The sequence below is a fragment of the Lytechinus variegatus genome, chromosome 7 (assembly GCF_018143015.1).
Source record: "Lytechinus variegatus isolate NC3 chromosome 7, Lvar_3.0, whole genome shotgun sequence".
Classification (NCBI taxonomy): Eukaryota; Metazoa; Echinodermata; class Echinoidea; order Temnopleuroida; family Toxopneustidae; genus Lytechinus; species Lytechinus variegatus.
Genome location: NC_054746.1, coordinates 23544257 through 23557188, shown reverse-complemented (window position 1 = coordinate 23557188; position 12932 = coordinate 23544257). Strand labels below are relative to the sequence as shown.

The window sequence follows — 12932 nt, the reverse complement described above, 5'->3', positions numbered from 1 at the left end:
TTTCAAAACACTACCTTTTAAGTTATTTAAATTACTACCTTACCTTCTCATTCCTTACTACTTACTTGCTTACATTTACTTACTTATTACTTACTATAATACTTACTTTCTTACTTCTTATCTTCATATTTACTTACTTACTACCTTACCTTTTACGTGCCTTACCCTAAACCTTACTTACATATTTATTCTAACTTACTTCCTTCCTTCATTGATAAATCAATTAATCTATTTCTATTTATTTATCAATTATTCATTCATTTATTTGTCTATTCAGGAATCTATTATACATGAATATATCTATCTTATTCATACGAGTTTATCAAGCAAGACATTATTTACCATTGTAAAACCAATTGATGGATACAAGGTAGTACCACATTCATTCTTATACACACGCTATAAGAAGAGCTTGCCAAGTCCGATTAGTTTATTCAACCCGTGTATGTCTTATCTTTTATATCAACCAAGGCAAATATCATTTGTACACTATGGAAAATATTAATAGCCAAAATGAAACTGTGTTTGATGGATTGATAAACAGAGTTACAAACAATTTCGAATGAATGAAGCCTCACCCTATGAGCATCCTGTATAACTCTCTGTAAGTTGGTCCCGTTCCATACATAGATATCCCCACTGAGGGTTCCTGCATAGGTGATGTCATCATTAGGTGCAAACCCTAGACACAGCATAGTCTGGATGTCTCCCACCTTGCCAAATACACCTTTCTTAGCCGTCAGAGCATTCCCACAGAGAGTCCAGAACTTGATGTGCTTCATGCCACAGCTCACCAGGGTACCTTCTTTATGTGGGTTGAACTGGCAATCAAATATCTATTTTTTTTAAATAAACATAAACAAAGATTGGTGATGATAAAATATGGATTCTCTCTCTCTAAAAAAAATAATAATAATAACGGACAATGTAAATTGCAGTTCTTTAATTCCATAACCTTTTGAAATTTTTTTCCAATTCTGGACTACCCAAAGTAGAAATTACTCTTAGTATTAAAGCCATAGTAGATTGCAAAGACCCTTTCAGTAAATTGTCCAAAAGGGAACAAGCTCTTGTGGTATCTGTACATGCCCAAATCAGGTCTACAATTGACCGTTACAAAAAATATAGGGTTCTCTGTGAGGTATTGGAAAACATTTTGAATGTGAATTTAATGACGATCAGAGGAGATCTGGGGTTGAGCACTGGTAGAGTAGACATGGATTGGCCAACTACATGCATCTTTCATGATTTTCAGTGGATAATCAAATAATTCAATAAATTCTACTGTTCTTTTCATCTGAGACTTTCCATATTTAAAACTTCCTACATGTACTTACCCTGGCTGAATGACCTTTTACAGTTGATAAGATCTTGCCTTTCTTCCAGTCCCATACATTCATAATGTTGTTAGGATCCAGACCAACAGACACAATTCTCTATAAAAAGAAAAAAAAAGGTGAACATAAACAATTTGTGCAAATATCCAACACAATGTCATTTTGGCATCATTTTCTATTGATTGGCAAATGAATGGTACAAAAAACAATGGATAAAAATTAAATGTAAGCATTCAATTTTATTAAGAATTCTCCCAGGTCTGATGAACAACAATCAAAATATCTCCACAATAGCACTTACCATTTGATAATCTTTCATTTAAATTCATTCCAATGATTGAGAAGTTAAATAAAGTCTCCATTCATTCCTAATAATGGCTGAATGAATAACAAATGAAATTCATTCATGAACACAAAATAAATTCAAAAGTAATCTAAATCAATTAATAAACCAAAATATTTATATTTTTCTTTTGATTTTACAATTTACATGTGATTCATGTCTCACAACGATTCTTCAAAACATTTCAGATATTCAGAAAAGCTTTTTTTCATTGACCTATCCAATAAAATAATTTCAATAAACCACATGTAACCTGGCTAGAGAGAAAAGGGTAAGGGCTGAGAAAGTGACTATGCATAGCACGGGTAGTATACTGTTTCCTGTTTATTGTCTAGTCTCAGTTCCTCCGTAAGGGCCTCCAAACGCTTCAGGTCCTGCCACAACCATTTCCATCAAAAATACAACTCCTTTCCCACTGGACAAATCACCATTAGGAGCTGTAATAGGTTGCGTTATAGCCCCAGGACTGAAAGCTTTCTATGAATCTGATCCAGGAGCTCTGACCGACCGCACACTATGTACTTAATAACACCAACCCCGACACCAACACAATAATTGGATTCAGATTGAATCAATTGGCTATGTTTGTCTGAAAGTAACTTGTGTGATTTTAACATTTTCAAAACCTAAGTCTCTCATCTTGAATACAACAGGAAAATATATAACATTTTTTTATTAAAAGCAATGTATCCTACATCAAACATGTTAGTGAAATTCTGGTAATAATCTGAAATTACGTTGGTTTGATGATTACTAACTAGTGTAAGATATTTGTCAATATTTCTGAAGAAACTTCTGTAGCTATGGATTCTGTATTCATGCAGGTAATATAGCTACAGGCAAGAATACCCTTTCCCCTATGGGTAAATACAGAGTACATATGGCGGCAAATACAGAATGAATTCAACCAATGATCAAAAAGTGTGCATGACCTTAGACCTTATGAATACAAATGTGCCAAGGACCATGAAACAGGCTCTGTATAGAGAACTAAATGACAAATAGAAATGTGAATGAGATTATGATATGGATTTTCAGCTACATGATCTCTCAAGCTGACAAACACTCTTATATTGATAACTATGTAGATTCTAATGAAAAAACATTCACATAGTCATGCAAATTCATTATCATTCAAACTAGAAAGAAATGAAAATATTCACCTAATTTTGAATTATCAGTATTTGATCTAGAAAGAGACATTTATAGAATTGGTTGGTTAAATAAAATATTGGAAAAATATTGAAGAAAAGAAATAGAGGAATGTGACATCTGCAATAAAAGTACATGGATCTAAAGGGACCTGTAATTTAGAGCACGTAATGGCAAATCATTAATGACGGCAATTTAATGTCTGTATTGTCAATCCTATGAAATCAACTGTCCAAAAAGGTGAAATTTGAGACAATTTTTACAATTTTTAAAAAATAATAAGAAATTTGTAAATGATGCTTACCGAGCCATCAGGGCTGAATGCGAGAGAGCCGATACCATGTGTATGACCGTCCTTGAGAATGGACACAGTCTGTACATTGTTTGAATCCCAAACACATATGTAGGGATCCTTCCCAAACTGACCAGTAGCAATGAGTGACCGCTCAGGATGGATGGCCAAACTGGTAAAAAAAGGAAAGGATAGGATAATGATCTAATTAATTTCTAATCACAAGAGTAGTAAATAAATTTCAAACCAGGTAGGTACATGTATGTTAAATATCATAATTTTACCATAATTCTTTTATGAAAGTCACCTTGAGTTTGGAGCAAAAACTTTTTTTTGTTTGTCAATTTTTTAAAGTTGTTGCAGGAGCAAATGTTGTGTCTCTGTAATATTATAAAGTGCATATAAAAAAGTTAACACTTAGAAATAATCCTGTAAAATAATATATTTGTAATATCCTGAAGCTTCTTCCACATTTTAACAATGGTACAGATCTCTTTAATGAAATGACGATATAACTGTAAAAAAATCTTTCCGCTTGAGTGAGCACCAATTGCTTTTGAAAAGTTCATGAAAAATTATTAGCGCAGAACTTGGAAATGGTTACTGAATGGTTATATGAATAAAAGTAAACATTGTCATTAATCATGAAGAACACATGGACTTTAGCTAGGAAGATTATTTTGAAGATATCATTTAACTTTTTAACTTGTCTCTTTGCCCAAAATACTTCATAGAGCACCATTATGCCCCCTATCCTCACACAAGGGCTATCATGATGATATCTATTTTACACACAGATGTGATTCACAATATCACATGAAATGGCTTACATGTACATGTAGGCTTGATTTTTGTTTTGTTAATCATTGTCAAGTTTGGAATAAGTGTGGAGAAACAAGTATTAAATGAAATATGAAATGTGGTACCACTTTAAATGATAAAAACTTATGTTAAAGAATGCTGTAGATAAATTAAGTTATGCCCGCAGATCCAGCTGGCACAAAAAAGGCAAAGGTTGTGCTGAAACTGGGGTTAAAATGTTAATTTGGGTGACAAAATTGTTACAAAATGTATTTATCTGTTTATTTCAATTGCTAAAAATGCAAAAGAAATTAATGAGAAATGTACTGCACGGTGATTGTTTTCGCTTTTTTTTCTTTGACACAGCCTGAAAATGAGCATTTCTGCAAAAACAGATTTCTGTGAGCTGTACAAAAATGGACAGTGCTCTCTTACATGTAAGTGTAACATTCTGTCAAAATTTTTACTTTTATTTGATAGATGAGACCCAAACCCAAGAATATGTGAAAAATAATATCCCAACAGAGATGCCAAGTTCAAAGACCAGCTATGCGTGAGATTTTCTGTGAATCTGAGCGAGATCACAGACATTGTGTACAATGTATATGGGGATTGGCTGTGATAATTGCGTGAGACAGAGATTTGAGGGGATGAACAAGAGTCCAAAATGCTTGAGTCCCCATGCTGTATATTTTTCAGTTCCTAAAACTTTTTTAAAGTGTAAACTTTTTATTGATACGCACTGTATACCCATTATCAATGGAGTACTGGTACCAAAGCATAATATAAAAATTCAGAATCTTTTATAACAGAATGCAGGAGAGCATGATGAAAAAAATCCACAAACAACACACCCCATTTTGTGGGAATTGATTCATGGGGATCAAGATATGGTAAATTAAACATCTCAAAGGCCACAAATTTTTTCATTAGAAGTATGATTGGCCTGGTTCTAGATGTTTAGAACAAGACCAAATGCCCAAAGTATATAATTAGGCAGGTATACAGTCTCGTGATTGGGGTAAATTCATAGCAATACTGCAATGGGTTGGTAATGGGTCGATGTTGAAGAACATTCTAGTAGGAAATTCCAAACGATTGCAAAAGTGCAGGCCCACTTTTTCAGCCATTGATTCTTTGCAAAACTTTGAATTTGGAATTTTGGCAAATTAAGTAATAATTTGATTTTCTTTAAAACAAAGAAGCCTAGATTGTATGAGCACTTGCATAAATTCTTCCAGTAAGTAATTAAAATAAAGAAATAAATTCTACGTAAATCTAGTGATCAGGTATTAGATATATACAGGCAAATATTACATGTACATCTGGAAATTGTAGGCCCATTCCATGCTTGACACATGGTTTTATAATAATTGAATAAAATAATTTTGAAAAATAATATGCAGCTATCTTTAATTTTGATTGGAAACCCAATCACAATAAATGTCCCATAAAAATAACAATTTTTTCCAAACAAAACACACTTTTATCGTTTATCCTTCATGTCCTGTTTTTTTATTATTACATCTGTACAATTCCCATTACTTTATCAAATGAGGAAGTTTTGGGTGAAATTACAAAAAACTTTAGATTGGCTTTGATAAAGAATCATTTCGACTGAGAAATCAAGGATATACAAATTGAGATTCTGAAAACTCACAGTACTAGTACATGTACCTGAAGATGAAGCTACATGTATTATTTAAACTATAAAACTTCATAGATTTAATATTTATTCTATATTGCACTGTGACATCTCGTACAAGACCAGCCTATCCATCAGTTCCACATTTAATTTTCTACCTAAATTTAATCTTTATGGGTTAAACAGAAATCACCTTTGTACTATGAAATGATTCATGTGACTTGTCAAATTGGACAATTCTCAACTGAATATTTGACGTAAAGACCTGACTCACCTAGGGGTATTGGCTATTGTAAGTGCAGTACTCTATTCTCACCATGTTCTATCATGCTAAATTAAGATCAGACTCTAATGTGCTACTTCCATACATTCAAGTACAGTATACTCGATACTATTTCTTCAGACAGTATTAAATGCATTGTAATACTTTTGTTAAAGATACAACTATTTATCATTTTTTTATTCAAAATAATATCATTTTTGTATAAAAAAAAAGAATGGGAGTCAATTGGTATTGATTTGATTACGGTACATCAACAAACAAAAAATCTACATGTAAAAATGGCATGAGGTTTGTCTGTGAGATGGAGCTACAAATATACAATACAGTTGAGGCCAGACGTTTACATACACCCAGGAAATTCAAAGAAAAGTTGACACTTGCCAAACATCATAAAATTTAAGTATCTTATGAAATTAAGAGCTTTCATGACGAATTTGCTATATCAAACAAATGAGTACATGTATGTCATTGTCATGCCCCTGTATTACATGTACATTGCTTTGTCATCAGGAGCTGAAAAATATTTAGGGGTCATTTTTTTCCTAAAACATCTTCATATTTCAGACAAACTAAAAATATAAACTTGACAAAAACATTTCATATTAGTGCTAGTTACTTCTCAACACAACATTTCAGATTAAACTCTTTTGTTCAGTGGTGACATACCATGATAGAAAATGACATAAAAAATGTCTATGAAACAATGTTTTAAAATATTATAATAGAATACATTTTTTTTCTCCAAAGAAAATTCCACCTGAAATCCCAACGGCATCCCAACCATGTGATTTGATACCAAAATCCTCATGATAGCAGATATAGTCAATTTTACAATGTTTGGCAAGCGAACAAATTTCACTGAATTCCATAGGTGTATGTAAACTTTTGGCCTCAACTGTACATGTAGCTTATAGTGTTATCGAGGCATACTGCCTTACTGCTTAGTGCTTGCCATCTCAAACAAATATGGCAACCTGCATCCAAATGGATGATACAGTATCATAATGTTAGAGGCAGATAAATCCAACCAAGTGAAAGAAATTGAAAAATTCTGCACATAAATCCTCTTTCTAATGTTCAATTTCATCAGTATAAACGTTTAAATTCAAATATATTTTGTGAAACATTTAATATCATGAATGAATAGTGATTTTTTTTAGATCTTTCATTTATTTCTCATTAGTGCACCAGGTCCCAATCAACATAAAAAAATATTACTGTGATCATCGCACAGGGCCCACACTAAAATACAATGGATCCAATACTCTTTAACTTGAGAGATCAATGAAAGATGATCACCTTATGCATGCTTGATGGTCAAATCTAGAATTTATCAAGTAATTCACTTTTCAGTAATCAGACAGCAACATTCAATAGAAAGTAGAATAAAATTCCAATGATCATAAAATATCACAATAGAGATTATACAGAATGCTGACAAGCCAAATATTTTTTAGACATTATTCTTTCATTTTCAGTCTCTAAACAAATCTAATCTGTACAAAAACAAACCAAAGCTTTTACAGGACATATTTTAGATTCAATCATATCAATCAAACTTTCTTTTGATCTTTTTTTCATAATCATAAACCACAACAATTCCCCCAAATGAGGCTAATGAAATGTTACAAACCTCAGTCTCAGATTACACACTACATATAGTTCAGTCAATGTGCAAAGGTTCATTCATATGCTTTGTATACAATTAATTGTATTGTAAATCCTGAATGTTCATCATACTAGAAAACACATTGAGAATAGACACATTTAAAGTTACACCATTATGCATCAGAAGAGAATCTACATGTAAGATTACAACAACAACAAAAAAACAGGTAAAAAAAAATTATTTAGAAAAAAAAATGTTTTCTCATAAATGTACTGTTTCGGGAGGACGTTATAAAATACAAACATATTTTACCAGGCATGGTGGTTAGTGGGACAGTGCCCACACCGTGCCCACCTCATTAATGAAAGGTTGTGGGTTTATTTCCCGCCAAGCAAGTCATACCAATGATATACTTGTAAAAATGGGACCTTCTGCCTGCTTGTGCTTGCTATGTGTATATTTTGGTATGGTACTTAGAATTTAAATCAATTGGAGATGGGTAACAATTACATGTCTGTTATTCTGAGGCAGTTGGCAGAGTAGTTTTAAAATGGAAGTGGCTACCAAGACAAATAAAACAAATATTTATTCAATTTACAGTATGTACATGTATTTTATACTTTGACAGAAAAATATTCAACTTCTTTTTACCAATTCTGCAATAAAAAAAGTTTCAAGCATAGATAAAGGCTAACAAAAATTAAAAAATAATCTTTGCTTGTACACACTGTAAGCATTCTGCAATGCAATCACTGAATTTCTATGAAAAATTCAAATAAAAAATTTTCAAAGAATTTATGGCTGAAGAAGGATTCAAATGCCAAGTAAGATTGGAATGCATTACATGTCCAAGTGTCCAACATACACAAGCATAACTGGAATAAATGACATTTATCAAAACCTATAGAGGCTTTGATTGTAGTATAAACTGGGTTCCAAATGTAACAAATCAAACTTCACAACCACTACACACATTCCGCTCAGTCAAAATGAACAAAATTTTTACACAGGCTAGTTTCAATAATGTTTATTAAGCAAATATTAATAACTAAGAGATTAGTTTTATAATAAAGAGGCTGTAGTCCCTCAAATCAATTGGTTCCGAAATCCAAAGGCCCAGAAGTCTTGTTTCAGTCTCAACCACATGGTCATTCTTTGCTTGACTGCTATTGACATGACTGAGTCCATTCATGCATTATGCCTTTTCTTACTGCAAAAGGTGTGTTTAAAAATGTAAATTTAACTTCCAGTAAACTTCTTAGTAATTGAGGCAGTCAATTAAACATGCCGATGGTCAAACTGTGAACTTTTATAAGATGTATTAAAGTTTGTTTAATCCCATTTCACTTAGTCTTCCTTTTGCCATTTTGTGACTTTGGATTCTGGAAGCAATTGATTTGAGGGGCTTCAGCCTCTCTAATCTTTTAACTATAATAGTACAGATTACTGAAGCTGGCCTGTGTAAAAAATTGGTTCATTTTGACTACTGTATAGTGCGCTTGTGAAGTTTGATAATTTTTTTTGGAACCCAGTTTATGTAACAGCGATAGAAGGGAGTGATAACAAGAAAAGCAAACATGGAACACCATGAATGGTTAGAAAATGGAGTTTTTCTGTATTCTTGGTGTTTTATGAATATGGCAGATCTGTGAGTGAAAATATGTGATAACTGTACACAAAATATAAGGACAAATATATTCATTATCTAAAATCACATTTATCACCATCATATTCCTTTATATGACACCTAGATAGATCCTTGTGATTTGAATGGTTGTTTGATATCTTTCATTCAGCCCATTTTTCAATGACGTCATCAAACATGCAATTTTGGATCCATACGATTTTGTTCATTGCACGCGCGCACCGAGACTGCTGCAAATGCTGCTAGCCCATTAACTCGCATCCATAATTTTGTTATAGGTCTTTCAACCTGACTTCTGACCATGGGTGTTGATTTGTGTTGTGAATCTATTGTTCAAGTGGAAATGTGGGATGATCTATTGTTCCCCTCCCCCTTGAATAGTATGACATCAGGTATCACAGGCCTAATTCATTTCCCATATACGTTAAAGTGGCACTTATATTTAAAATTTCAATTATTTTAACATTTTATGGTTCAGCCAAGTTGGCCCTTTAGTTAAATCTGCAAACGATATGACAAAACAAATAGAAGAGTGAGTGAGGGACATCATTGACTCACTTATTTGCATGTCATTGAGTTACAATTGTTTTGTGAAATATAAGCAAAACTTAGAAATGTCATAACTTTCTTATTACATCCCATTTCGATGAAATTTTTCTCATCTTTTTTAACTCTATTGCTTCAAATAAAAAAAAAAGATTTTCTGGGGTGGAATCGACCTTTAAAGATCGTGAAGATAAACGCATTGGTTGCGTGTGTGAAGGACTTTTCATTATCATTTCATAAAAAAGCTATGTTCTTGTAGTGCAGGTGTATGTGAGTAAAAACATTCCTTCATGGCATTTACTACATTCCATTCAAGAAGGCTTTAAAGGCATCACCAGAGGGGATATTAGCTGGATCCTTAAATGTTCTTATGGGGAAAATTCCTATTCATTTTTTCTACAGCTCTAGGTTGTAGAAGATAAAAAAAATGTGGAGAAAAGCTGCACATATCTCTGCAGTTTAGGAGTTATTTATCAGCTTACTTTCCTACACTAATATCAACACATTTTAGAAATGTAGGCACAGGAAATAGAATTTCTTTGCTTTGATAAATCAAGTGTGTAGCTTTAGGACCCCTTCCAATTCCAGAAGCGAAATCAAGATGTACGTATGTATTTGGAAAACACCCTAGAATTTTGGTTTTAATGAGTAGACATAAACCTAATATTGCTTTTTGATCGTAATAATCTTTAGAATATTAACCATAAATTAGAGTATGACAATCTTTTCAAACATCAAAATTGTCATTGTTTTTATCATGTGTAAACAAAATGCATGCTGTAACTTTTTAGGTCAACCCCCCAGCCAGCCATCATAATCGATTTAAGATTTGAATTATAAGAATTCTCTTTATATTTTGGTGTATTTTGTTCTTTTTAATCTAAAGAAACAAAATCATGTTTTTTTTAGCATGGATCATTTCATACAGATCTACTGTTGAGAATTAATCAACCAAAACATTGTTGTGATATTGATAATTTAGCCCATCTTTTAATGACTTCATCATTCATGTATTTTTGGATAAAAAAAATCAGGCATGCAATTTTGTCCTTTACAGTTACACGCTCGACGAAACCACTGACACTGGCACAGTGCAACACATAAAAACACTTCCGTTTGCAGCGTGTATTACATGTACATTACACCAAAAGCTTCAGTCTCTGAAGTCTGTACATTGGTTGTTCTGCTGAACGATGTTGGTTCCACTGATATAATGGATCTAGATTTATTCTTGTCTAGATCTACACTCACCAATGAATGGAGATGATATATAGGGCCTATAGTGCCATTAATTGTTAAATCCCAAGAAATGATTATTCCCGTCTTGTATTAGGTCTAGATCATACATGTATGTTGCAAAAATCAAGTGACACACAAAATGTAAATTTGTGCCTTCTCTCTTGACTTGTTTCAAATTAAATGTCAAATTGAATACAAAACTTGAGTTGAGAGGTTGAATTTATTTTTATTATTTTGTTTACTTCTAGCCAATGTTTTAAGAATTCAACTTTATTTTAGCTTCAGTTAGGTGTCAAACAGATGTAGCATGTCTTACGTAAGGTCTGTAAATTACTTTTTTTTTCATTCGTGCGATGGTGTGAAACTAAGACTGCCCATTGCACCTATAAAAACATTCATTTGCCTACCTGACAATGTCATCATCGTGTGCTAGGAAGAATTTCTGACTGTGTTCTCTTGCATTGTAAACCACTCCCACTCCGGCCACAAAATATACCACGTCTTTGGAAGCGGTGTAGTAGAGATTATTTCGACATTGGTGTCCCCTATATCCATAGACCCATTCTAGTCTAAGGGATGAACCAGGGGCAGTTTTGCCCGCCATTTTCCGTGGAAACTGCAGAATAGATAGGCTCGGCAGTTGACCTTTTCTCTACGACCACTGACTGATTGAATTCACTGTACTTCAGCGCTAGCGCTCTATACATGTCACTGGAGGTCTACTGTATGCGACTGCAGTATACGTGCACCTGCACCGCATAGAGGGACTGTGCTATAGTATGCTACCACTGTGCTATGGACTAGTCTCAATACAATCTGTAGCCTAGGGTTTTCCCCAGCGTGTGAACTGAAATTAAAAACTATTACAGTTACAAGGCGGAATTGATGTTCCTATTAATATTTGGTTTGTTTCATTTTATCATTTATCATAGATTCCTCTTAATATGTGTTTGGTGGGCTTTTTGTTTGTTTATTTATTATTTATTTTTTATCTTTTTATTTTTTTTATTTTAATTTTTTATTTATTTTTTTTTGTGGGGGGGGGGCACTATTTAGAAGCGCACATGCAATGGCTATACGTCCTGAGGGATCTAAAAAGGGAGGGTCCAGCTCTCCAATTCCTTTGAAAATTTCTGCTTATTTACATGTAAATGTTTTTAGATGCAAAATGAATAACTTTCTGATCCCCATGCATCCACCTGATATGACTTCTTTTTATAATGAAATTTCAACGACCTTGGAATGGGCCCTTTCAGTGTCTTAATTATTTACTCACTATTCATTCCTTCTTTCATTCATTAATTCATTTTGTATAATAATAATGGTGGCTAGTTATATATAGCGCACATGTCAATGGCACAGGTCCACCTTTCGGTGATCATGGCGCTTCAAGAAAAATAAAAACAACAATAGAAAACGAAGAATAGATTTTAAACTGTTAATGGGAGATCAAATAAATTTTCAACGGGGACTCAAATGTTTTTGTTCCACAGCTTTGGTCCCGTATATCAGAGAATGCATCCCCCGGCCACCCCCCCCCCCCCCCCCCACCCATTTGTGTGTTGTTTTTGGTGTCTGGAGCAATATAGAGCATCAGATGATGAGCGGAGACGTGAAGGCTATATTTTGAGATATGCTGCAGAGATATGTGGGGAAGGTGATTCTTTTAACAGGCAGCCAATTAATGTAAGGACTAAAGGATTGGTGAGATGGAGTCATACTTTTTAGTGTATAGGTTAGGAGACGGGCAGCAGAGTTCTGTAGACGTTGTTTAAGCTTTGTAAAATCTTTTTGTTGGAGGTTACAAAACAATGAGTTTGAAAAATCTATTTGGGAGAAAATCAAAGCATGGATAAGTATCTCGGCGGCAAGTTTAGAAAATGCATGACTTTCTGACACTCAAATTACGTAGTTGATATATGATATTTTATGTATTTATTCATTGTTTGTTTGTTTTTGTGGTTATTTATCTATTCATTATCTATTCGTTTATTTATTTAGTCATTTGTTTATATATTTATTCATCAATTTTATGCCAGA

The 12932-nt window shown here is 33.2% G+C and overlaps 1 protein-coding gene across 1 annotated transcript in view; it reads right to left on the bottom strand.

Annotated features, from left to right (window-relative positions):
* LOC121418800 (echinoderm microtubule-associated protein-like 6) overlaps nucleotides 1–11617 on the bottom strand; it is a 43968-nt gene extending 32351 nt beyond the window's left edge. Inside the window, exons 1-4 of the mRNA XM_041612945.1 lie at nucleotides 11300–11617; nucleotides 3137–3296; nucleotides 1338–1436; nucleotides 579–836 (exon numbers count right to left, since the gene is read on the bottom strand). Coding sequence (XP_041468879.1) covers nucleotides 579–836; nucleotides 1338–1436; nucleotides 3137–3296; nucleotides 11300–11496 — 714 coding nt within the window. The 5' untranslated portion in view covers nucleotides 11497–11617. The remainder of the gene's footprint in view (nucleotides 1–578; nucleotides 837–1337; nucleotides 1437–3136; nucleotides 3297–11299) is intronic.
* Between the last annotated feature and the right edge of the window lie 1315 nt (nucleotides 11618–12932).